This window comes from Mustela erminea, chromosome 6 (genome assembly GCF_009829155.1).
Source record: "Mustela erminea isolate mMusErm1 chromosome 6, mMusErm1.Pri, whole genome shotgun sequence".
Taxonomy (NCBI): Eukaryota; Metazoa; Chordata; class Mammalia; order Carnivora; family Mustelidae; genus Mustela; species Mustela erminea.
Window position 1 is genome coordinate 11,068,355 of NC_045619.1, and position 26,697 is coordinate 11,095,051.

Sequence of the window (26,697 nt, forward strand, 5' to 3'; positions counted from 1 at the left end):
AGACAAAGAGAGGAGAGAGGAACCACCAAAAGGAGACGCGGCTGACATGCCAATAAAATAAAAAGAAACAAATCCCCCAAAACAGCAAAGTGAAAACACATATAGACGGTGTTTGTAGTTACCCATCCAGGCTATATTTTCACTGCTTCCAGGCAGAGAAACGGCGGGTTGAAGTTTTGTGCCCATCTGACTGTGATGGGAGGGTTGTATTTGAAGCTCTGGGCACGTAGAGATGGAATGAGGAGGAGGCTGAGCTGGAAGAAACACCAAGGGGGGAGGGCAGGGGAGAGAGAGTGAGAGAGCGAGCGAGCGAGCTATCTCTAGCTACGCCTTCCTCTGAGCTCCGGGAGCCCAGGAGAGCGCTCATTTTAGGACTGGGGAGAAGGGTGAAAAGAGGAAAGGCAGCCCCCATCTCTGCCCTGGCCTTGCCACCCCCGAAGGGAGGGAGGACTCCAGCCCCGCGCCCCCCTCCTGGCGGGCCGCCCAGCGAGCCGGGGAGCGCGCGGAGCAGGCGGCGCAGGGAGCTGTCCAGTTCAGCACCACCCGGTAATGCAGTAGGTGGGAGCGCCTCCGCCGGGGGCCGAGCCGGCAGCGAGTGGGGGGGCAGGCGGGCGGCCCATCCTGCAGCAAGACGCCGGCTCCCTTGTTTCCAGGAGCTTTGCAGATAGGGGGAGGGAAACCCGCCTCGATTCTCCGGGAGAAACCCCTTCCCTCCCCCACTTCGCCAACACTACCCCCGCCACCAACAACAATAACCGCCGCCGCTGCTCGTCCTGCCGCCGCCGCCGCCGCCGCCGCCGTGCCTGCCCGCCCTGCTGCCGCCGCCGCCGCCGCCGCCGCCGCCGCCGCCGCTGCCGCTGCCGGGGCAAAACCATGGAAGGCGAGACCCCCGCACCTGTTCAGCTGAGATCAAGGGCTTACAGAATACTGGGAAGTCTGGTCTGAAACGAAAGCGCCCGAGACCCCCCCAAGGAAGAGAACTGGCGAAGCAAAGGATTTTCATGGCGCAGGCCGCAGAGCCGAGCACGAAGACCGAAGGTTGCCTCCCGGCTTTTACAATCTCTAACTGTCTAGGTCCCGACCATGAGAGATTGTGTTGAGAATGCGGCTGTTCCCTGGTTCACTGTGGAAGCCATCTCCAAATTAGCTATCACATATGGAAACTGGAGACCAGAATTTTAGGAAAAGAGATTAAGGCATCTCACTTGGGGGGGTGGGGGGTGTCTTTTTATTTTTTTCTTTTTTTTAAAAAAAAATACTGCAACTGGAACAGTTTCTGATCTCAAAAGGCAAGCTTCTCTTCCCGTGTGATCTTTATAATTTACACTCTTTTCCGTGAGCTTTCTTACCTCCCTGTTTTTATATCTCTCCATAGTCTCTATTCACACATATATCCATTATATTAGTAGTGGAATTATTTTTATTTATTTATTTTTTTTTTTTGCTTTAGTACTTGTACCCTCACACACACTCTCCCGAGAACCAGAAGTCGGTTGGGTGTTTATATAATGAAGAATTATGGGGCTGTTTGATCGAGGTGTTCAAATGCTTTTAACCACCGTTGGTGCTTTCGCTGCCTTCAGTCTGATGACCATAGCTGTGGGAACCGACTATTGGCTCTACTCCAGAGGGGTTTGCAAGACCAAAAGTGTCAGTGAGAATGAAACCAGCAAAAAGAACGAGGAAGTTATGACCCATTCTGGATTATGGAGAACCTGCTGCCTAGAAGGTATTTGATTTCCCATCTCCTCCCCCTCTCCACCTCACCCCTCCCCTTCTCACTCCCCTTCCCCACCCTCCTCCAAATAAGTCCCCTTTACATTCCACCATTTTCTTACTTCACTCTTTCCACCGCAGATCAAGGTTGGCTGGGTTAGTTTCAGAGGAAAGAAAATTAATAAGCAAAAACCATACTCAACGCTCAAATCTCCACCATCCCCTTCCCTTCAACCTCTTCATTGGAATCATCTGTGATATGATGAAAACAATCAGAGATTGTCTTTAAAAGTCGAATGAGCTCTGCCTGCTTTGGAATCATTAGGATTTGCCATTTGGTGTAGCATTGCCATTTACAAGGGGAGAAAATAATTGCTTCTCTCAACACACTGCTCCTCTTTTCATAATGAAGAATTCAAAAATGCTCTTCCTTTGCCCCTCCTCCACCCCTTACTCCCCAAAAGTCCCAGACACATCATCATCTGCAAATCTCCTTTAAAAAAAAAAAAAAAAGAATCCCTTGTTTCTAAGAATCCGTATTTGGTAAATCCTAATTATTCCAGGATCTCAAGCTGAGTTCAAGAGCATTTCGTAATGTCTATGAGCCACACATATCTTTTGGGGTGACTGACTGCGTGTGTGTATGTGTGTGTTTTAACGTTTACAAAGTCTAAAAATACATACGTCTCTCGCAGGAAACAAGCCCAAGTTCTAATAAACAGCAATTCACTTGAGGGTTCGGCTGAGAACCAATTCACTTGCACGCAGAGTGACATGTCTGTTATCCAGAAGGGACAGCAGCATTGCAGCCAGCTTGAGCATCAGACATTGTGCAGGGAGGCCAGGAGCGAGGCGAGGGCTTGGGGAGCCTGAAAGGGGGAAGGGGGGGCAGTGGACTGGGGGTATCAGCTGTTTGCCTTGATTTTGCAGGGTCACTGAGACGTGTGTGTCTGTGCATGTGCTGTGGGCCAAGGGGTCCCCGCGGTGTAAAGCCTGGGAGCTCAGGGTACAGATGAAGGCATGTGTTTCTGAGATACATTAACAAGCACAGAAAAAAAAAGAAAAGAAAAGAAAAAAAAACTCCTGCAGGTCATACAACCTGCATTTAGCAACAGACTTGAATATGAGGGACTGCATTCGAACGGCTATGTATATATATATCCATATCTGTATGTACAAGCTACAGCTGCCCATAGGAGGACGTGAACAGAGAGCTACATGTTTGTGTGGAGAGAAAGGCTTATGTGCTTTGCTTCTGACATGAACCAGTGCCGGAGGCTGTTTGAGGCAGCGCTGGGAAGCGGGGACTGCAGGATTGTTTGTTAAGCTCAACATGGGATAGCGATGCAGACACTCGAAGCCAGGAGATGGGGGAGAAGAGAGGGAAACGGATTGGAGAGGGAGAAACTGATGTGGCCCCAGGGTCTAACCCAAACTGTGCAAAAGCCGCTCTTTGGGAAATGGTTGTGTCTGGGAAAGAGCACCGTTTCGTGCCCCCCTCCCCACATTCCTGGTGCAAACGGTTGAGTGATGGCTGAACATGTTTTGAATAGCTAAGTGACTTCATTGAGCGATGGTCTGTTTGACGCATACTGCATTTTGTGCCCTTTCTCAATCCAAACCGCTGCCTTGAACATAGTCTGCAGAGGAGCTCTATGCTGAGTGCTCTGTGCTCTTCCCCAGCCAGAGAATCAATATCAGGAAATTAATAGGGACTGTTTTAAACACACCCGTCCTTAAAAAATGAAAAGCCTTTCAAGTAGCTTGTCATTAGCAGTGGAAAGGCTTCCATTTAATTAAACATTTATGGCAGACTTCTCTTCCCAAAGAGAAGAAAAGCAAAGTGAATGAGAGTTGCTTTAGGGAAATGATCGTAGTAGCAATTTGCCTTCCTTGGATTTTAGTTAGAGGGATGGAGATAGGCAGCCAAGAAATTAGAGGAAAGACGGAACATTATTTTAGGAGAAATATACTCAGAAATTGGTAAGTTAGCATAAATATACTTTGTTATCAGGGTTTTTCTTACAAATTCTTCAGACTGTGTTCTCTGAAACAGTTTATAATTCCCAGAAGGCAAGAGGACTAGAGGTGGCTTTGGATCACTTGTGTATTAAAAAGCTGAAGTATTTTCTTTTAAATTCCATCTGTTTGGTGCCTACGTCCCCAAATTTGCTGCCCATCCCCTTTAACTTTCTCTCCATGCTGCACCTCCTGTCACCCTCCACCCCTACCTCTCCCCACCCTGAACTATCCTTAAAAGGGTTAGCATTACAACACTTTCCCAAGGGTTGTGTGATGCTCAGCAGGAACTGTGGGTTTGGCCCCTCTCCCAGGTCTGGGGCTTCCAGGCAGTGAGGGCAGGGCTGGGCCAAGCTCCCTTCGGGACTCTATTCCCTTTCCACTTGCAGCCAAGGCCCAGGCAGGAAGGGTGGGTGCTTGGAGACCCCCATTCAATGTAGCCTTCAATTTCCAAAGCATCTGTCGCTATGGGGCTCTGTGGGTTGGGACCGCCTTCGGAAGTTGGGCTTTGGCCCCTTAGGAAGTGGTTTAAAGATTTTAAGCCACTTATTTTCACAGACTGCTCTGATTTCCGAAGACTGTTAAGAGTATTTATTTCTGAAGATTGGCATAGACGGTTCTCTTGGGGTGTTCCTCTCCTTCCTTTCTGGAGCATTCAAAATAGGGTCAGCCCTTACGGAGATCATGTTGTCAGCGTTTCACCCGTCCCCCAATCTATGTTTTTTGTGTGAGAACTTGGACTTTCAAAAAAGATTCCCCCGTCACCTCTTTATTGCGTTTCCTGCCCGTACCCCCCAAAAAAGTTGTGAACAGACCTCAAATCGCCCCCAAGAGTCTATGATAACTCCAGATGGAAAACAACCCTGTCTGCTTCTGATCTCTTCTGCTTTCTGGCTTTCACTCGGGCTTTTTGTCGCCTGAGATGCATTTTCTTCCCTTCACTTCTTGGTGAAAATAAAAATCGGGAAATAGTTCCCTGCCTCTGTCGCTCCTTCTGCAGTGAATCCGTCTGCTGAAGAATGAGGAGGGTGGGGACCACCACCCAGCAGGAGAGGACAGGAACCAAGAAGCAACAACCTTTATTACGTTTCCCTCTGCATAGTGAACAGCAGCGTCTCTGTGTGTGAGCTTGAGCTCGCTAGCGGACTGCGAGTCCTTAGTGGGACTGACGGTGTGGGACGGGCTGTGAGAAGACACAGGTAGGTGGAGCCCGATGGGAGAAGTCCTTGAACTTTTCAGGAAAGCTGTGCTAAGTGCCTCCGAACGGAGAGATGAGTTAGCCCTTTCAGGGAACCGTTCAATAAAATCCACAACAGGACCTGAAAACATCATTTTTGCGCGAGGCATCTCTGGGCCTTGCTGCTCAGGATATTAACCTCTGTTGTCACCTAAAGGAATCATGGTCTCCGGAGACAGCAAGAAATTCACTCTGTGTTTGTTCTCTCCTTCGCCTCCCTGCCCTCTGCCCTGGCTCCGCGTCTCCCCCAGAGGATTTCCAGCCCTGCAGAGGAGGAGCCAACGGCAGTACAACGTGGTCTAGAGCAGAAACCACCCTCCCTCTCTCGCCCCTTTCCTTGCCGTGAGGCAGCGCAGAAATCTTCCTCTCTGTCTCCACTGTTCCATTCCTCTTTCATCCACGGCTCCTCCCGTCTTGGCTTCCGGGTGCTGCTTGCTCACCGTTGCTACCTCCCCACTCCCTTCGAGGAGGAAGTGTCTCCATCTTCTTGAACTGTCTTTGCCAAGTTGAGAGTTGCATACCCTTTGCTTGGCCTGCGGGGTGGCGAGTGCTCCACGCTGGGTCCGGCCCTGGCTCTCTGGTTCTCCAGAAGGAAAACATCCATCTTTTATTTTAGGGATGACAACAGCTTCCCAGATTATGTTGTCTTTTAAGTGTGGGGGTGCTGAGTATGGAAGTTCCTAATGGGCCATCGCTTGATGCAAATATCACCCGAGAATCCCCAAGATAATCTGATTCTTTGTAGGCACTGTGCACACAATACGTGCATAAAAATATTTATCAAGGGATGGATTTTGAAATTCTTCAAATTATTTAGGTAAATTCATACACCATAAGGACATGTGACAAGTGAGTGATCAAGAGAGGGACAAGGGGGTGAGGAAGTCAGGATGGTTAGTTTGTTCCTCCTGGTGCTTCTTTTTTAAAAGAATAATAACAAGTCACAAGATTCATTAATTCAGTTCAGAAGGAGTCCGTCATTAGGGTTGTGCAGCTCCTAATTGGCTAGTGGAAAATTATCAGCAGACTCTCTGCAAGCAAGGAAAAAATAACCGATCGATTTTCTCCCCTTTACTGCTTTGAAAGTACACCAAAGTCCAGTTGGATTGTAATAGTCACCAGAATAGACGCTTTGGGTAGAGAGCAGCCATTACGGACCCTCCCCATTTCGGTACTCCAGAACCTTCTATTTTCTAGCAAACCTCCCCCACGAAGCACCCAGGTCTTGGGTTCTGACCAGCGCTTTTCCAAAGAGCCAAGCCCCACATTCCTAAGCATCCTCCCCTGGGAAGGCAAACTTGAACCCTTTACTGAGGAACAAACTCTGTGAGTCCTTGCCCACTCACACTGCCCTTCCCGCCGCCACCCCCCACCCACAGCCGCCCTTTACCGCTGAGCAGAACTAGGCACACAGAAGTGACATCACATATGAAGGCCACATAGGCAGAGCCATTCAGAACTTGAATCCAAGCCCCTTGCTTCCACCCTGCGAGCCTTCGGGGGGCTCCTACGCACATACCCTGGCCTACTGTGGCCCTGTGCTCATAGTCACTGTTAGCCCTGGATTTTATTCTGTGTCCCATTAAGTGTCCCCCATCGAGGACCCAGCCTGAGCTTGCCAGGAAATCTGGGTTCTGACATGCCTGACTCTCCAAATGCCACTCACTCCAGCTGCCGTGCGCCTTGAGGAGTGACCGTTTTGCCGTAAACCCCCTCATTCCTGCGAGGCCGAGGGAATGTGACACTGAACTTCAGGCCAGACCCACCAAGCGCCTCTTTGGGTTTTGCCCTTTCATTTTCGGAAGTATCCTCAATGTCAACTTTCCATTGGTTTTATGTTTGCAAACATTTCTCAGGAAACAGCAAATTTTGGTCCCCTGGAAGTCATGGAAGTCTTCAGAGGAAGCTTCATGGCCTGTGGGGTGGTTGAAAGAATTTCGCAGCCACACGGGCCTGGGTTCATTCCAAGCACTGCAGCCTGGGAGATCCCGGACAGGCTCTTTCTCCTCTCCAAGCCTGTTTCCTTCTCCGAAATAGCGTTCTCACGGGGTGGTTTCTCTGACGGACATGCCTGCGGTTGCAATCAAGCACCCCAACCTGCACCCCTCCTATAGTCCTCCTGACTCTGTCTTCTTACCACCTTCTAGCACAGTACCTGGTCTCCTCGTGATATTTGGTGTCTTTCTCCACCCCCGGACTGTGCGCTCCAGGAGGGCAGGGACTGTGATCTGTTTTTGCATGTTGCTGTAACCATGGCAACTGGGACGTTGCAAGCCACCAACCCGCAGGTGGGGATTCAGAAATGGCGGTCCCTTCACACCATCCCAGGGCTGTTCTTTCAGTGATACACAGCGATCGGTGGTGGCAAAAGCATCCTTTTTTTTTTTTTTTTTTTTGACATTCCAGAAAATAGTGAACTTGACACAGAGGAGAGCTGGTAGGGGACGCGTGTTGGGCGGGGCGGGGGTGGGGGTTGGTTAGGGCAGGGAAGAGAAAGAGAGAGAGCAAGAGAGAGAGGGAGGGTGGCGCTCAACACACAAAGGATAAGAATAAGGAAAGATAACAAAAAGGAAAGTGAAGAAAAGATAAATGCCTGAGAAGGAAGTGCTGGGGAGGGATGAGCGTCCTCTAAATAGATCCTGGCCACGCTTTCCTGCCTCCGTATCACTCACGGTGGCTGGCACGGGGATGCTCAGGGACAGCTTCCCCTGAGTGTTCGCTTTCAGGTTGGGGGGTGGGGGGAGGAGAAGATCCCGGACGAATAATGCAAAAGATTTTTAACCTGTTCAAAATTCGATGGTTCCGTCTAGCCTCAAATATAAGTATTTTGGCCACAAGACCTGTATTCAAATGATACATGCATTTTCAGTTTCTTGGTCAGTTTACAGGTACGGATCGGGCCATTCCTTTGCTCATTTATTTGTTAAATCTTGGATGAAGTTCTGCAAAATGCCAGGTGGAAGTCAGGATGGGAAGTGGCTCCTTTCGGGGTCACTGCCCTCAGTCCTTACAGCCCACTGGGAGAGGTAGGCCCTAATTCAAAGAATAGACATACACACATACATGTAAATTACAACCATGATAAGGGCTCTCAAGGGAGGTCGCATGGGACTGCGAGTTCATAATATCAAGATTATATCTAATCAGAGAAGACTTCCCGGAGGAGGGGACATGAGAATGAATATTTGAAGGAGTAGGAGTTAATTGGGTAAAGAGAGGAAGAAAGACCATTCCAGGTCAGAGGGCAATGAGTGCAGAGATCAGTGAGGAAGAGGAAGACAAGGCCTGAGTGAAGGCTGGTGGCTGGAGAACAGAGCTGGGGGGTGGGGTATAGGGTGGAGGACAGTGCTGGAGAGTGTGGGGATGGGGGTGCAGAAGTAGTTAAGTCCCAAAGGTGTTTTAGTCTTGTTAAAAGGTTTTGCTCTTTGACTTCTGGCTTCTTGCTTATAAGCTGTGTGACCCTGGATTAGTTAATCCCATCTCTGTGCCTCCTTTGTGCCATCCGTTTAGTGGAGACGACAGTGACCACCCTTTGGGTCGTTGTGAGGATTCAAGCCCTGCTCCCTGCTCTTCTTGTCATGCTCCTCCTACTTCCATCCCAATCTAATCATGCTGGTCTTTCTGGCCTCCCAACTTCCCCTGATAGTACAGAGAAGGGAGGGAATAGATCGACCCAACTCCAATCAAACAAAATTCAAAATCAGCTCAGTGGAAGGGTTGACGGCGGATGCCAGCCCTGAGCTAACATGGGAAGGCAGTGGGGAGCAGGCCCCCACCGGCCTGAGAACCGTCCATGCCAGTCCCCACCGGGGATACTGAAAAGCAGGCATCTCAGTCCATACCAGACATTTGAGGGAGCCTGTTGCCACCTCCACTCCCCCTCCCACAAATCCAGAGAGATTCCTGGCATCTCTCCCAATCGGTTAGGATCATCAAGGATGCGAGCTGGAATTTGAATGAGGCTCAATTATATCCAGCAGACTTTTTGAAAATAGGAATGAGAGAGGAGAGATGCTCATCCCCGATGCAAAGGAATGCATGTCAACCATTGTGAGATCATCGGGGAGCTGTGTGGGTCTCACGATATCCTGGTCCTCTCTCCCGGGTACGAGAGGCCTTCTTCTCCCACTACCGTTCTCCCCTTGGTTCCAAGGCACGATCAGTCATAAAGTGAACTATCTACTGAAACAGCTTTTGGCGGAGGGGAGAACGAATTTAATGGACACATCAATTGTAAAACATGCTCAAGGTTCAGAAACCTTGGAACCTAAAATATGTGCCTTAGAAGGAAAGGAAGATGGTAAGCTATCTTGCTGGCAGAGGGAAATGCAGGCAGGGTGCTGAGAGAGCCCGAGGGATTTCGCCAGCACACAGCTGGTGCCTGTCCCGTGACTCAGGGAGCAGCAGAGGACAGAAGAATGTGGTCCCACCAGCACCTTTCTTGACAAGGTATATAGGGTGATAGTGGATCTCTGTCCAACAGCCATTCCCTGAGCACTAGCAGGTACTGTGCGAGGGTCTAGGACGGAGTCAAAGGCTCTGTCCCTGCCCTCGGGCAAGAGGGACTTCCCATCGAGCACAGGAGACACACCAGTGAGAAGACAACAACCGCACAGCACGAAACATGAGCGCAGGGGATTCTGGGAGCACAGAGACTAGGTGGGCAGTGGATGCCGCAGGAGACCAGGTCCTGAAGGATGCATAGGGGTGAGCAAGGTAGGGAGAGGAAGAGCACCTCAGACTGAAGGAAGGGCCGAAACAGATGCCCAAGCCGCCATGCGAGGGTCCGGCGCTGCTGGAAGAGAGAAGGCAGGGAGGAGTGAGCGTGGGAGGCCGTGCGGATGCGCTCCCAAAGGAACAGAACGGCTCACAAGGCAGTATGTGTTTCAGCATGGGAGAAACAGAGGCCCAGTAAGGCGCAAGCGAGGGCAGCCAGTGGCTTTGCCCATCAGCGAGCTCATTGAATGTGAAGGCTGTCCCCGACGGCATCAGGGCTTGGCCGGAGCTGGTGAGCTTTACTGGGAAGGGGTGAGGCACGACGTGCAGGTTGTTGCAGTGAGCAGGTGACTTCTGCAGAGCTGGTTGTAGTAAACAGAGGGAAGATAGAAGATTATAAGGGGTGCACAAAACAGGTGCAGCGAGGTCCTCCCTTCTCTTCTGAGGTCCCAGTATAACGCCCCACCCCCACTCCACCTGCCACGGTTGCAAAGATGCAGGAAATCTCTGCTCAGATGTCACCTTCTCGAGGACCACCCTCTTCTAAAGAAGCCCCTAGTTCTGTCACCCTCTTTCCTTTCCCTCTTCAACCTTTAACATTGACTTTTCCCTTCCTAGCATTTACTTGTCTGTGATCTGTGCCCCTCTCTAAGACTGTATGCTCCATGAAGGTGGGTGCCATGTCTGCCGTAGCCCAGAGAGAGAGAGAGAGAGAGTGCTAAGGAGCCCCACGTTGGATGAATGACTAAAGAAACCGCTCCAGCCCTCAAGGAGCTCCCATCGAGGGAGGGGACAGACAGGCTCCGACAAAAACTCCCAGCATCCTCCTGACCAGTCTTTTCTCCTAGGCTTGGCTGGAACCACACACAGTGAAAGACTCGAGAATAGGCAGGTGTTCCCGCTTGCATCCTGCACCCCTGGAGGCTCTCTGGGGCGGGGCGAGGGGTGCCTCCTGGCCACAGCTTTGGCATAAAGCCTCAGGAAGCTGATAAGCCCTCCAGCGCCAGCTCCCTCCGGGGAAGCAGTCACCTTTTCTTGCGATCTAAATCCTTGTTCATTATCACCTGGCCCAGAGGCACTGACTTAGCAGCGCTGGGTCTGCTCTCAGGAGCCAAGAGTCTTTATTCCCTCTTCCCCGAACTTCCTTGACCTTGGGTAGTCTTCCAGCTGCTAACAAGAATGCTGAGGATTAAGTGTGCGATCCCAGGTGCATGGTCGCTGCGGTGTTGTTGGGCGGGGAATCAGCACCTTGCTTTGCTACACCAGCGACAGGCCATTTAAGACCCCCAGCGCCAGCCTCTCTCTGGCCTGGCTATGGGGCAACATTCACTAGTGACTGCTAGTGAGACAAGCTGCTGCTGACCCTGAGACCTTTATTCTAGTCTTGCCCTATTGCTCCCCTCTCTTGCTTTCTCTGCACAAAGGATCATGCATTCTTTTCTGTCACTTCCCTCCCCGCACCTCTGATCCTTCATCCTCCTTGAATTGATCCTAAGGTTGGAAACCCTTCTCCCCAGTTTTCCTCCGATATCTTTTGCAAAGAAGGCAACCCCGGCATCACTTCGAAACTCACAGTAACTCTAATAGTAACAGCAAATCACTCACTGAGTTCTTCCTTGGTGCTAAGCACTATCTAGATGCTTTCCAGAGGTTAGCTCTTATTTAACCTTTATGATTCTGAAGGTATGTGCAGCGATGCCCATTATCTCCATCTTAAGAGGCTCAGAGAAGTAACTCAGCCAAGGTCACACAGCAGAGCTGGTAGGGCTGGGATTCCAGCCCAAGCCTGTCCATCCCTAAAACTTGTGCACAAGCTTCTGTTACGCTAAGTGTATTTACAATTTTCCCCTAGCCCCCAGATATAGAGATAAATTTCTAGGAGAAATTGAAGGCAAGACCGAGCAGAAATTGTCACGTGCACTCCGCACATGATGAAGTCTTCAAAGCTGTGACGCTTCAGTCGGATAGGCTCCTTACCCAGGGCAGAGTGGGGACAAGGGGAGGGGCTGCGAGTTGTTCCTTATTGCTTTGAAAACAGAAGAATGCCTCAAAATGCACAGACATCCTTTTCTCTGTAATCGACAGATATATATATATAATCTTCTCCCCAACCCTCTGCCCAGAGGGCCTGTTCCCAACCACATTCTGCTTGTCTCCAGGATTCGGCTAACTTGCCACTTCCCCAACACCTCAGCTGCCCCCCACGTAGGTGACATCCCATCTCTCTTTCCTTCCACAGCGTCCACACATGCCTCTAACACATCGTCCATCTTCCCTTTGCTCGTTTCCGGCTCTGTCTCCACTTCTACACTAAAATTTCCCTTAGCCACTTCATCAACAAAATTCACTTGGTTCCTACGTGTCAAGTACCGCTTAGGCTCCGGTTTAAAAAGGGCGAGAGGATGTCGCCCCGCCCTCCAGGAGCTTTTGCTTTAGTGAGGGATGTAGGGACACGAGCAAGCACACTCGGGGGGGGGGACCCTGCTCCAGGAAGAGGCATGAGAGAGCACGGAGTGTTCAAGGGACCACACAAGGCTTCTGGTATTGCCCAGAGGGGTGGGAGGAGAAGGTATTAGCACCAAGGGACAAAACTGGACAGAGCCCACGTCGTGGAGGGACGGCTACGCTGTGCAGAGACCAGAGAGGAGATTGTCAAGAAGGGAACGACTCTGTCAAACTGGTACCTTGGAGGATGGTTCGAGAAGTAGGGCTGGGAGGAGGAGGACAGAGAAGGGATTCCAGGAAGGAGAGGACTGTGCAGTCTGGCAAGTGATGAAGCAGCCGACCCAGGGCAGAGGCCTGACCCCAGAGGATCCACAGGACCTGGGGACTATTGTTGAATAAGATGTGACCGTGAGTGACCTTGTCCGAGATGGGGCAAAGAAGAGAAACTTGCAGGGAGAAGTTGGGACCTTTCGTCTTGGATAGAGGAATTCCATACCTGTGTCCGCCCAGGCCTCGCCCAGGGCCAGGCATGTAGTAGGAGCTCGGTGAGTGTTGTGTTGAAGGAATGAATGAAGAAAAAGGCATAGAACGTGGCTTTGCATCCCAAGATCAGGATACATATTAATGTCAGATTTTCTCCAGCACAATCATAATCAAAGGATATTCCAGGCAGACCTGGGTTCAAATCTCGACCCTGTCCCTTACCAGCTAGGTGACCTTGGGCAAGGAATGTCACCTCACTGACTTGATTTCCTCAAGGGTAAATGGGGAAAGTTGTATCTCACTCCTGAGCTGGCTATGACATTTTTGGTAAGATGTTCCACGTCAAGTGTTTAGCAACAGGCTAGCTCAGAGTGCGTGCTGATTGAATCCCACGGGCGCGCTTATCCATCGGGGGTTTGTTACGGATCACACCTCCTGACCTAGCCAGAGGCTGCAAACGGTGACCTGTGCGTGAGTTGGGTGTAGCCCTCAAATCTTCCACAAATGAAGAACTTGCCCACAAAAATCCCTATTTTCAGCTTCTCTTGAGAAAAACAATCTAGTTTTTGTAAGCGCGGGCCCCCTTTTCCTATCTGGCCACAATTGGCAGGGGCGCAGCAGGCAGCAGCTGTCCCTCGAGGTGTGGCAGGGGCTCTGCGGTTCCCCCCAAAGTCCCCTCTGCTCCCAAGCATCTTCCCTGGCTGCCCGCCTCAAATGCCCAGTTCATCTGATGCCAATGGCAGTTTGTAGACACAGTCTTTGTCTTCTGATGGCCCCCAGTGCTGGAAATGTAAGTCAACCAAGAGCAGCCCAGGCAGGGCAGAGCCACTAACGGAATGAGGGAAGCTGTGCCTCTGGAAACAAACGCACGGGGAGCCAATGTCCCCTAGCAGCAGCTGCTGACGAGATTGATTAGGGGGAGAGGGAAGCCAGCCTCACCGGCCCCCTTTCGCAAAGCATCTCTACAGTAACTTGCTGCTTGTAAACAGAGGCTCTCACCCATTTTATGCCACCCCCATAGCTTCTCGCTCAGAGGTTGACATTTTCTGACCTTGACCCCAGTTCGGGGAAGCGCACCCTGTCGTGCAGACCACGTGGTGAGCTTTATTCAATAACTAAACGGCAGGCTCCGGGGAGACAGCCCACACTGTCGCCCCAGCTGAGGAGAGAGGGCGGGGGTGTTGATGGAGCGCGGGGGCACGGGGGAGTCTCTGCTTTCCGTGGTTGCCTCAGGAAGCTTCAGAGAGAAGAGGGAAATTTCCGGAGTCTTTGGCGGGGAAGGGAGGGGGCGGCAGTTTGCCGGGAGGCGGGAGGTGCCCAGCCATTGCTCTGGACGGATAGGATATGAACGTGAAGCCGTGCAGTTGGATCCAGGGGATGCTCACATCTGATCCCGGCTGACACGTGTCGGATGCTTGGTATGCCAGGTTCTGTGCTGATTCGTGGGGTTCAGAAACCTGGGGAAGGGGTTCTGCCCTGCTCCCTGCTGCTGACATCACCCATCCTCTTCCCAGCCTCTCCTCCCTCCTTCATTGTCTTCTTCATACTTCCCACTCCCTGAATTTGTGTACAGTGTATATTATTTCTCTCCCAACCAGAACAGAAACCCTGGGGGACCAGGGTCCTTTGTCTGTCCTATTTACTACCATAGCCCCAGAACTGAGATCAGTGTCTGGCACATAGTAGGTACTTAGTAAAGGTTTGTTGGATGACAAAATACATGGCCCTGCTCTGAAAGAGATGGAGGCCTTGCAGAAGAGACAGATCCGTATGAGAAGCATTGCCAGGGAGCTCCCACACGGATAAAGTTGTGGGTATGGGCGGAACGAGACAGCAGATCTATTTGGGGAGGTCAGGAAAGGGATTCTTAGGAAATGCCCTCTGCAATGGGTTTTGAAGCATGAATAGGAGTTTGCCAAGTAGATCTGAAGAGAACGGTGCGCAAAGAAGGACATGACACTACCTGAGGATGCCCCATGTGGGTGGGGCCAAGGAGAGAGCAGCATTTTCTTTTTTTTTTTTTTTAAAGATTTTATTTATTTATTTGACAGAGATCACAAGTAGGCAGAGAGGCAGGCAGAGAGAGAGGAAGGGAAGCAGACTCCCTGCTGAGCAGGGAGCCCGATGCGGGACTCGATCCCAGGACCCTGAGATCATGACCCGAGCGGAAGGCAGAGGCTTAAACCACTGAGCCACCCAGGCGCCCCAGCATTTTCAAACACTGATGGAAACACTAAGCCCCTGGGAGTCTTACTGACCAGCTGGTGGTGATTCCGAGGGGGTCGATGCTGGGGCTGAGACGCTGTTTCTAGCTCCCAGGTGAGGGTGATGTCACAGGTCTGCAGGCCATGCTTTGAGAAACAAGGTTTTGGAGCATGGCCAAAGGACGCGGATCTAAATCCTGACTGTGCCACCAGCCAACTGGGCCTGTTTTTGCTCACCTCTGGAATGAAGATAGTGGTCTTCCTCCCAAGCACTGAGTAAGTCCGGAACACCTGAGTTGGGTAAAGCCATTAGTTCAGTCCCTGGCCCCTCCCATCAGCATGTTTCCGCTAATGTGATTATTTAGGGTTAAAGGTGGTGCCCACAGGTGTGACAGGAATGGATGGTTTTCCCTGAGAGCTGATGGTGTTTGAGGATCTCCTGTGTGTTGGGCCGTGTCCTAAGGACCACATGCATGTCACCTTGCTTAGGCCACAGAGCACTCTGTGACGTGGGGGTCATGATTTTTATCTTCCCAGTAGGAAACAAAGGGAGCGTATTCACCCCCTATGACTGCTATAGCAAATCACCCCAAGCTTAATAACTTAAAATAATACCAACTTATCACCCTTAGAGTTCAGGAGCTCAGGAGTCTGGAACTGGTCTCTCTGGTCTGAAATCAAGGTGTCAACGGGGCTGTGTTCCTTCTGGAGGCTCTAGGGGTAAATCTGTTTCCTGGCCTTTTCCAGTTTCTAGAGATGGCCCTCGTTCTATTGGGGCAGAAGGGCTTCCTCCATCTTCAAAGTTGGCAAGTGCCAGACACAGTCCTTCTCATGTTGCACCCCTCTGACTCTTGACTCTTCTGCCTCCTTCCTCCACATTTAAGGACCCTCGTGATTACATCGGGCCTGTCTGGATAATCCAGGATAATCTCCCTCTCTTAAGATCAGCCGATTAGCAACCTTAATTCCCCCTTGCCATGCAGTGGAACATATTTGTGGGTTACAGGAATTGAGATGTGGGCACCTTCAGCAGGCCATCACTCTGCCCAAAACAGGAAGTGAGTGTTTAAAGATCCCCTAATGTCACAACCTCAGAATGGTACTCCTGGAGGGTATTTTAGAGCTTGTATCAGGAAGGATTAGACTCGACAAGTAACAGAAACATAAAATGAACAGAGGCTTAAATAAGACAAAAGTTTATCCTCTCTTAAGTAAACCAATCTGGAGACATGTAGTACAAGCTTGGTGTACAGGTGCCACAAAGAGGTTAGCAATGCAAGCGCCTACCAGCTCCCTGCTCCACCATCCCTCTGGTGTGGCCTTCAACCTCACAGTCTACAATGGCTGCCAGAGCTCCAGCCACTATCCTCACGTTCCAGGCATCAAGGTGGAGAATGGCACAAAGAGACACAGGCAGAGGGCACCTGTCACATGTTCTTAAGGGAGTTTCCTAAAAGATATCACATAACATTTTTGCTTTGGTCATTGGCCAGAAGTGTCACCTGACCATACATTCCTTCTAAAGAAGTCTAGAAAAGAGCATCTTTATTCCAGGTTGAGGGAAAATATCTACCAGTACAGCCAGGGAGCTCATCTAGTCCAGATCTTGTGGCCAAAGAACTTGAGGGCCAGAGAGGGAGGGGACCCCACCAATGCCATCAAGCCAGCCAACAACACTCCGGGACCTGTACATCTTGCTCCTTCCCGGCATTTAGTGCAGAGCCTCCAGCACCCAGCAGGGCACTCAGGACATAGTAGGAGCTCAGTAATAGTTGTGGGACTAAAGGACTTTTGCCATCCTGCAACAGCAAACAATGTCCCTCTCTCTGGGCAGGGCTGCCTGTGCTCCTGGATCTCTATCCCGTTGCTCCCACCGACACCTCTGTGCATCCTGGGTGAGCTCCAGGCTTCTCTAGCTGTCCCAGGAAGTCACATGGAAGGGCAGCAGAATCTGGCCAAAGGGAGCCTTCAGAGAGCACTGAGACACAGAGGGATGGGGACATCTGCTTGGAGACTGGGCTTTGTGTCTGGGGGGTGGGGGTGGCCAAAAACTGTCTGGCATTCTGCAGTGGCCGTGTTCACGCCAACACGGTGAAGTGGGGGATAGAGACTGATCAAAGCCCGAAGCCAGGCAGCCACCCATCTTCCCACGGGCTGCAAAAGCCAAAGGTTAAGCGTCTGCTGCCCCTGCAAGTTCAGATGTGCGCAAAGACCTTATACTTTCTCAGGCTTTTCTGTTTTTCAAGCCTCTGTCTCCTCAAGCAGGTAATAAGGTTTTTGAGACAGGGGACTGTCAGATCTGCCTGTGTGCCCCATTGTCTGGTGGGGTGCCTGGCACATGAACACTTGGTCCATAAACATGGGACTGGACGATCAGTCAGAATGAAATAGCCGTGCCAGCATCTGGCACATAGTAGGCTCTCGGCAAACTGTTCTAAGGAAAGAAGGGATAAAAGGAGGAAAGGAGGGAAAGATGAAAAGATAGATGAAGGAAGAGAGGGATCAACTGGCTTGAGTCTTGGCTCGCTGTGGAAGCAGCGGCTTGGAGAACAGGCTGCTCTCCCGGCCTCCGCCCTGCAAGAGCAGAATTCCTTCCCCCAGGACTGAGTTCACAGGAGAACAGAAGAACCTGGCCCGGAAGATCTGTTTCAAAGGGCCTCCCCTCCAGCTTGAGAACACTGTGCCTTTCGGGCTTCCCAGGGGGCCTCGGTGGCCATGGCGCCTGGCACCAGGGTTCCACGGACCTGGCCAGAGGCAGAATAGGTGGGGTGACTGATGCACGCGAGGGAAAGAGTGGTGAAGGGGGAGAGGACGCCTCCCCGCCCCCAGCTCCATGTCTAAGACAGTGGCTTAAAAAGGGAGAGCCCAGGAGAGCAGGAGGCGGGACCAAGGAAAAAACAGGAAGCAGAAACTCAGCAAAATGAGGTTGGTGCTGCGGGGAGAGCCTGCAGAGGATGGGCAGAGGCCGCTGGGAGGGAGGGAAGACAGCCGGGCATGGGGGCCAGCCCCTCTCAGAGCAGATGGAGCAACAGAGCCACAGGGTCTGTGACAGTTGGTCGGAGAGAAGAGAAGCAGCAGCAGAACTCCGAGAGGGGTCTCACCCCAGGCAGGGACAGACACCCCTTTCCAGCCCCAAAAACACTGCAGGAGGAGAATTCACCCAGACCCAGAGAGTGCAGAGAACCACCAGGCAGGCGACGAATGTTCGTGGACTGAGGGATGAAGCCACAAAGCCTGTGGCCAGGATTTGGGCTAAAATTACAGGCCAGGTGAGAGGACCACACACCAGAGCAGCCTGGCACCATAGATTTTCCCTAGAACCCAACCACATCCTGCCCTAGTTTCTTCCCTGATTGATTAAGCAGCACGATCCAACAGAAAGAGCTCTTTCTTTAGGGCCTCAGACGGGCGTGGGTTTGAACCCCGACCAGCTCCACAACCCCAGGGAGGGGGGTTATTCTCTGCCATCTCTCATCTGCCACAGAACATAGGAATTGTAATGCGTACCACACAGTGCGTTATAAAATTTAAAATAATCTCTATAAAGCACTTGTACACAGAATAGGGGTTCAAAAAATCATCGATGTTGCGAATCGAGATTTCCCAGCCTTCCGTCATTTGGGTACCCCCTTCTTTACGTTTGCTGTATCCAGGTACCACCTATATTGTTATTAATTGAACAGTTCTCTTTAACTGGCCCTGTATTAGCCTCATCCTAAGCAATAACAGGCAAGGAATCATTGGCTTGATGCACAAGTGAAAATTCTAACACACGTTAAAAATTCTCCACTTAGATTGGTTGAAATGTTCATCCCTCTACCAACTAAATTCATCCCAGATACCACAACAGCCCAACATTCACTTGGCAAAAGCACCATTCTGACTTATAAACCATCCACCAGGTTTGAAGAAGATGGAGAGACTGGCGTCCCTTCATCGTCATTACTCACTGACTTTCTTTAGTGGCAGGGAGTCACTGGCGTGGAAAGCAAAGAGAAAGTCAGAGGCCAATCCACAGAAATTGCTTGGACTCCAAGGGCCTTTCTGTGGCATAGGGAACACTCAGCTCTTCGTTAAAATTTGACCCATGCTTACATCTCTGGAAGGACAATGGTGTGGACGATAGCGCAAAGAGAGGTCGTGAGCCTATCTCCCTTGCTGACAGATGGGCTTGAGCTGGAGGACTTGCCCTCTGTTTTCCCATAGGGTCTTCAAGAACCTGAAGAGGGTCAGGAGATGCCCCCCCCCTCGCAAGACCACCTAAGTGAGAGGAATTCACTCTTTCCTCTGCATCTGCTGGAAGTAAAGGGATATCCTTCTCTACTCTAGAGTCTCTCAAACATCGAGGGATTTGCCCCTAGTGTGAAGAAGTGCTGTGAGATCTCTCAGTAACGATTATCCTTGGGAGTGAGACCAGCCTTGTAGGAATAGTAATGACCATCTAGCATGACAGTAATGGCAGAAAGGACTTGGACGGTCTGGGACAAGTTCACAGTAATGTGGGTTAGGACTCCAGGTGTTGGGTCAGAGCAGAGGAACACAGGTACGTCCTTTTCTATCTTGGGTCCTGACACAACCACTTGGTTTCCAGGCTCTTCTGTAGAGCATGCTCTTGAAATTGTAGCTCAGAACGTCACACCAAACATGTTTTTCCTGGAGATCCAGCACTGTCTTGTTATAGCCTAGACCGCTGAGAAGAGACAGTTATTTCTTAAGCAGTTGAACAAATCAACACATTATTAAAGGTATAAACTAATTGCAGGGTATTAACGTGGGGGCCTAGAAATAAATCATTCTATGTGGCCATGAACGGAGAGGCTCGGGAAAGAAAGAAAGAAAGGATGCCTCAAAGAAAGAATTGAGAGCAGTGTGCTTTCCCTTTGGAGGGGCCTGAGCTGTCATGAACTAGTTGGCTCTAAGAGCCCCCTTTGGGATGACAGGCGTGGGGGAAGTAAGCGTTCTCGCAATGAAGCTGATGGGATTTTAATAGCCAGACAGATGGCCTGAGAAAAAAGGGAAGATTTTTTTTCAAATGAGGGAAAACACTTCCATAGCTTTCCTTCAATTAAAACAAAGTGAGAGCCCTCCGTGTCGGGAAGATTTATCACCATTATTAGTATTGTCAGTTTGGAGGTCTTTTTTTTAATAATTGCATGATTAAGCATCAATAATAAAGTAGGGTAGTATTTTACAACAAATTAGAGGGTGTAGATGTCCACTGACTTTCAGTGCAATTATTATCACTTTGGCCTCATTTGATTTCACAATAACGATCCCAAATAATTGTGTTGTTGCTCTTCTTATTTATACAATCAAACATTTATTGCTTATCGGATTTTTTAGTGGGCATCCTCCTAGCAACTGCAGGTTCCACACAAGCCACCGGTGAGCAGCCAGCATCTTGTACCACAAAGCCTAGTAAGAGGAGGAAATGCAAAAAAAAAAAAAAAAAAAAAAGGAGGCATTCAAAAAGAAAGAGAGGGAAGGAAGAGAAGAAAAAATCTGCTGAGCAACCCCCCTGGGTGCTGAGGGCTTTCATTGTATCCTCAGAACCACATGTAGCATCTGTCTTAGGGTCTCGTGTAGCAGGGAGGAGACTAAGGAGATAAGAGAATAAGTAATTCATCCAAAGTGGCACAGCTAACAGGTGCAGAGGTGGGAGCCAGTTTCAGGGCTCCCCCTTCACCCTCTTCACTCCAGCAAGGTGCTTCCCACCCTGTAACTCCTTCTCCAGGCATTACCATGCTGTGAGAACCATCCCTGTCCATGGAGATGGGCTATCCAGAGGTTAAAGGCAGCAAATCCACAGGGGAATTCTACCTCCAGGTCTGCCTATGTTACACTTCCTTAATTCAATGAACTGATTCTCCTAATGGCTGAACATTGTAAAGATAACCTGATGGTAGAGGGATTGCTGACCCCCAAGACCATGCAGCCCAGGCATCCTTTATCTGTGCCCCAAATGGACACCATAGCGGAGGAGGAAGTGATGGTCCATAGAAAATATACATGTACCAAGTACATGTCTACCATGGGCTGGGTACTTTGGGAGCTACCACTGTATAGACTTTCTTTCATTCAATCTCTACCATGTTTCCTGCATGGCAGTAATTCCCATTGCACAGATGAGAGAACTGAGACCAAAAGAAAAATGACCTTTTCAGGTTAGTTGCTGGTGGTGTTGGAATTTAAATCCTAGATACCCAATGGATTCTAAACATTAGTAATCAATTTTACTTCAGCATCAGGGTCATGAATTTCCATAAAGGACAAAAGGAAGGAGTGGGAGAGATTAAGGATGTGGTCCGAAAGAGACTAAGAATAATGATGGCTGCCCAAGGGACTATGGGTTTAGGTCCTCTCCTGCCTGAAAGCTGACACTCAAGTCCAATTCAGCAAGCACTCACTGGTTGTCAACAATGTGCCCATCCTGTCCCTAAAGCACCAGGTGCCATCCAAAGGTTTGGATTTACTGCCTTCTTCCATTTTAGAAGCTTTTGATGCTGAATAAAAAGATGTACTCTTTTCCCCACAAAAAGATAAAATAATTGAGTTGCTCTTCACTGTGCTGTTTCCAAATAAGAAAGTTCTGGTCTCTGTACTAGGGCGTTTGGAAGCATTCTCTATGTGCTAGGTTGCTGCGTTGGTTCGCTTTAGGCTTTGAGCTCCAAACAAACTGCAAGTGAGAGTGGAGGTCTGAAGAAAAAGAAAAAGGGAAAAGTCACTGAAATGCAACCCAAAAGAGAAAGAAGAAGATGACAGGTAGACAGACGATGGATAGTTTGATAGATAAATAGATGGATAGATAGATTGATCGATCAATTGATACGATAGGCAGATCTTGAGTTTCTAACTTATGAAGAAAGCAGATAAAAATTTTTAAATAAAACATAAGACATTATATTTCTATTTTTCATTCCTATTCCTTATTAAAAAATAAATTTATGGGGTGCTGAATGACTCAGTCGGTTGAGCAACCAATTCTTGGTTTTGTCTCAGGTTGTAATCTCAGGGTCATAAGATGAGCTCTGCATTGGGCTCCATGCTCAACAAGGAGTCTGAGTAGGGTCCTCTCCCTCTGCCCCTGCCCCAGCCTCTGCTCTCTCTTTCTCTCCCTCTCAAACAAATAAATAAAATTAATCCTAAAATTTTCAAAAAATAAAAAATAAATTTATAAAAAGGTTGACAGGAAAAAAGAATAAAAGAGTGCAGCACAGATTCAGAGTTGTTAGATGTGGTGTGCTGGTAAAAATAAAGGTACTGGTGAAGAAGGTGATGGTGGTGGTAGTGGCAATGATGATGATAATGGTGGTGGTGGAAATGATAGTAGTGATGGTGGTAGGAGTAGTGGTAATAGTGGTGATGATGTAGGTGGTGATGGTAGTACTGATGGTAGCGATGATGGTTGTAGTGGTGGTGGTGGTGATGGTTGTAGTGGTGGTGGTGGTGATGGTAGTGGTGAGAGTAGTGGTGATGGTGGTGGTGGTGGTGATGGCATGATGGTGGTGGTGGTGATGGTGGCATCCTTTATCTGTGCCAAAAATGGACACCATAGCGGTGTCCATCACCATCACCATGGTGGTGATGGTAGTGGTGGTGTTGGTGTGATGGTGTTGATGGTGGTGGTGGTGGTGGTGATGATGCTATTGATGATAGTGATGATGGAGGTAGTGGTGATAGTGGTGGTAATGGTGGTGATCATGGTGGTGATCGTGGTGGTGGTGGTGGTGGTGATGGTGGTGGTGGTGGTAGCGGTGATTATAGTAGTGGTGATGGTGGTGGTAATGGTGGTGATAGTGGTGGTGATTGTGGTGGTGGTGGTAGCGGTGATGGTAGTAGTGGTGATGGAGGTAGTGGTGATGGTGGTGGTAATGGTGGTGATCGTGGCGGTGGTGATGGTGGTGGTGGCAGTGGTGATGGTGGCAGTGGTGGTGATGGTGATGAGAGGTAGTAATGAAGGTGGTAATGATCGAGATGGTAATGACATTAATGACTACAGGGATTGTCATCATAAGAACATTTGGAACAGTCTTCATAGCATCCAAAGCCTTTTAACTCACGTTACTTCATTTTAGAAGAGAAATTCTATTCATACCAATATGCTGGATTTATCAAAACAATGACTATCTCTAATTCTAGTTCCACCTCGAGTGTCACCCAGCTCAGCCAAGTTCAGAGAAAAGCAAGGAGAGCAACAGGCTCTTCCTGAATCAAACACAAAACAGTTACAGAAGGGAGGACGAGGCTCTGAAAGCCCTCTTGTGCCCTCCCTCAACCACCTGCCCCCAGCCTAAGGTCATTCACCCAAATCAGTCCCCAAAATTGATAGTATGTGATGTCCTTGTCACCTGAGAGCTGCTTAGGAGCTTTTATGAAATGCAAAAATGATGGTGGTCTGGTTCCTAGTGGCTAAATAAAAATAATCTGTGATAATTAAAACATATTTACTTTTTAATTAGGTAGCAACCGAGAATGAGGAGTCCATGGAGAGTGATCTCCTATAACCTCTTAAGGAGTCCCATTGACATGGTGAGGGGGGCGTTTGGTGGCTTGTGCCTTTGCTTTTTTCCACATTTTCCTGTAAAGACCTTCAGCCCCGAGCTGTCCACAACACCACCAGAACCGTTCGCACATCATATTTTTTTATAAAGAAAATTTAAAATGCTGATGGATATGCTGCCAACAAAATGATTTATTCAAAAAAAAGCTAATAACAGAACATCAGATTAAGGCACGGGCAGCTGTGCGGTTTCCTCTGGTCATGCCAGGTGCCAAAACAATTGTCTGCCCTGGGTTGTGCTGAAAACTTTGGGAATGTTGGCTGTGTCAAAGGGCTGGATGTTCCAGCAATAACACGAACCACGTGTCTTTGGGAAGAGGGGGGTGTGATGACATTGATGACCTGAGTAAAGTTTGAGGAGTGGGAGAATCAGGTCAAACCCCTGTAAACGTACCTGGGGAAAGAAAAGATTGCCGCCAAAGGTAGAGCTGTGTCTTCAGCCCTGAAAGAAGGGACTGGTGTCACCTGTAAAAAGGGAAGGTAAATGTCTGGCTCTGGTCCACCGGGGCGGGGGAGGGGAACAGGTGTGAATGACTAGCATGGAGGTGGAAATTAGGTCAGATCTGTAGTGTGGGGAGGCGTAGGGGGAATGTTATCGCATGTGCATAGGGAAGGATGGAGCCAAATTGGGTCACGTCTTTGTGGAAATGATGAGAGAATTGGGTCAGAACTGTGGGGGAGAACGCTCGAGAATTGGGTCGCGTCTTTGGATAGAAGGGGGAATTGGGTCAAATGTGAATGCGTATAGAAAGAGGGTAGTAGAAGGTGATAGAGAGAGTGGGCTGATCCTCTAAGATCAGAGGGGAAGGGGATGAGGAAGAACCTTTGATGCACACAAGGGTTAAAAATTGAGCTTCTGACTGATGGTCCTTTTTTCCCAGTTCTGTGGACTTGCTGGCTCCCCTCACATAACGTTGGACAAAGTAAGGCTTTCCTCCTTCTACCCCAAATTGTGTGTCATTAACCTCAGCCAGGACAGGGTGTGATTCATTCTTCAGCGCTTTGCAAGCCAACCCCAATTGGCATTTGGGCAGGTAACAATTCCATAACTTGGTGTGGCCTCATTTTACCTGGGATGTGAGCCTGGTGAACAGTCACCCTCCCTTTGAGCTTCAGCGTATCAACAGATCCAACACCAATTCTCGCTTCTTTCCACCCGCTGGCGTTGTTGCCTGACCTCATGACTCGGAGCCTCAAAGTACATTTTGTAAATAACAGCTGAGTAATAAGTTCATGTTAGCGACCTCCAAACTGGCTTTGTTCAAGTATGTACAATCAGGGGCAGCCGAGCCACGACAGTACTCAAAACCATACTTAAAAGGAAAGTACTTTTATTAATTAACTGAGCTCCTATTGGCCACTTGGTTGAATAGAACTATTCTCAGGGCAAAAACAGAATGTGCTGTTCACAACTCTGTCCGTGGTGACACTCAACGGAGAAAATGTATTAAATCCACAGAACTTTATTACGATTGAACAGAGCCACAGGGTCAGCACACGCCAGTATAAACTTCTCCAGTAATTTCAGCTTCATTTATACCCATGTGGGTTAAGCAGGGTTTCTATTAAAACGGACGGAACCCACCCTGACCTGCCAGGTCCTCCTGGGACCTAAGTAGGGAGTTATAATGAATCTGCCCAGATAGGACCTCATTGGTTAAATCTGCATTTCGGCTTCTTCTGAGAATTCCCTTGTATTGAGATGAATCGTAGTGATTAATGACATAGATTTCAGTGGTGTGTAGACCACTCTGGTGCATCCTGGAGAAAGATGCCCGTGGAGACAGAACAGTGATAGGGAAACCACATTATTCCCTGTGCCCCATACAATGTTTAAGACATGAGATATCCAAGCACCAGTGCTTTCTATTCTTAAGGGGATACTAGGGGTATTTTGGAATTATGGGGGTGGATGCCTGACAAATATACGTTTAGATCAAATACGTTGACTCTGGTTTTCCTGGTCTCTTGGAATCTTTGAATGTAGAAGGATCTCGCAGAGTCTGAAAGCCTTCACCAGGAAGCAGAGAGAGAAGGACTGAAAGAGAGCCATTCCCTCTGCAATTCAAATCAAACCTTCATTTTCCGCCGCAGAGTTATTTTAAGTCATTCATTATTATTTTTCCTCTGAAGCGCAGGCCGTTTGATACCACAAGATTGTTAGAACCAAAGAGCGTAAAGAGGACACTGAAGTATTATTCCTGCTGCAATTTCAGATGAATTTGGTGCTGACAAAAGATTGTTAAAATACACACAATGTATTTTACACGTGCATGTACACACACACTTCATATTACAAGAGGCAGAAAGAGAGACGAGTCCTCCAATCGGCCGCTGAGGGAAGTGAGGTCCCTGCCATTTTTCCAGGGTGCTCGCCGAGGCTGGCCGGCAGATGTTCCCAAGCAGCAGGGGTAGGGGAAATGGCACCAGATGTGGAGGTCGCAGATCTGGGCTAGAGGCCGTCTGCTTTTCCACTTCTGGGTGATGTGACCTTGACAGAAGCCCCTCCGAGGCTGTCTGCCCCTCTGGAAAACAGATAGTGTAGGTAATTCCTAACACCTCAGTAGGGAGCCACAGCGCACCAAGGATCCTCTCGCAGAGCGCCCTCTTCCAAGGAATCTCGCTGGAATGGGGTGTTGGCAAGGTCGGGCTTCGCAGGGTAGATCCGAGACTACAGTGACTTAATACAGGGAGTCAGCTGGTGACCTGAGGCCAGTGGCTTCACCTCTCTGAGCCTCGTGATTCTCATCAAGACGAGCGATGCCGCTATTGCAGTGACTGGGGACACGTGCCTGATACACGGCAGGTACACCGTGAGTGGTAGCAATTTGCCTTAGTCACAGGCGGCAAATTCTCTTCTCCTAAAGAGAGGGCCATGGTCCCAACCAGGGAAGGATCTGCGGCTCCCACTAGAGAGTCAGGTTTGGAGGGACATCAAGACCATAGTAATTAAAGGGAGGTCCAAGTGCAGACGGCTGGTGTGCGGTGACAGCGACAGGGAGCACGAGGTCAGCTGCATCTGTGTGGCCGGCTGTACATATCGCATGTCTGACTTCCTCAGGAAAGGCGTGAAGCAAGCCTCCCCCCGACCCTGAGGGCTGGGGCAGGACCACAAGGAGGGCCTGGACACCCCTGAAGGTCCTGTGTGACTGGTAGGCACCCACCGCCTCCAAATCAGCTTCCCTCTTGGTGCCTCCTTAGAATGAGGGAAGGGGGGCATGCCTGGCTCCTGGGGTCGCTGCGAGGGTGCTGCCCGACAGTGCAGAGCGTGGTCCGTAAGGATGGCAGCTGTCACTGCCGTCTTGTCTCTGTTGTCA

General features: G+C 49.6%; 1 protein-coding gene across 1 annotated transcript in view; it reads left to right on the forward strand.

Annotated features, from left to right (window-relative positions):
* Nucleotides 1-767: 767 nt before the first annotated feature.
* CACNG2 (calcium voltage-gated channel auxiliary subunit gamma 2) overlaps nt 768-26,697 on the forward strand; it is a 110,710-nt gene continuing 84,780 nt past the window's right edge. Inside the window, exon 1 of the mRNA XM_032346404.1 lies at nt 768-1,729. Within this exon, the coding sequence (XP_032202295.1) occupies nt 1,519-1,729 (211 nt within the window). The 5' untranslated portion in view covers nt 768-1,518. The remainder of the gene's footprint in view (nt 1,730-26,697) is intronic.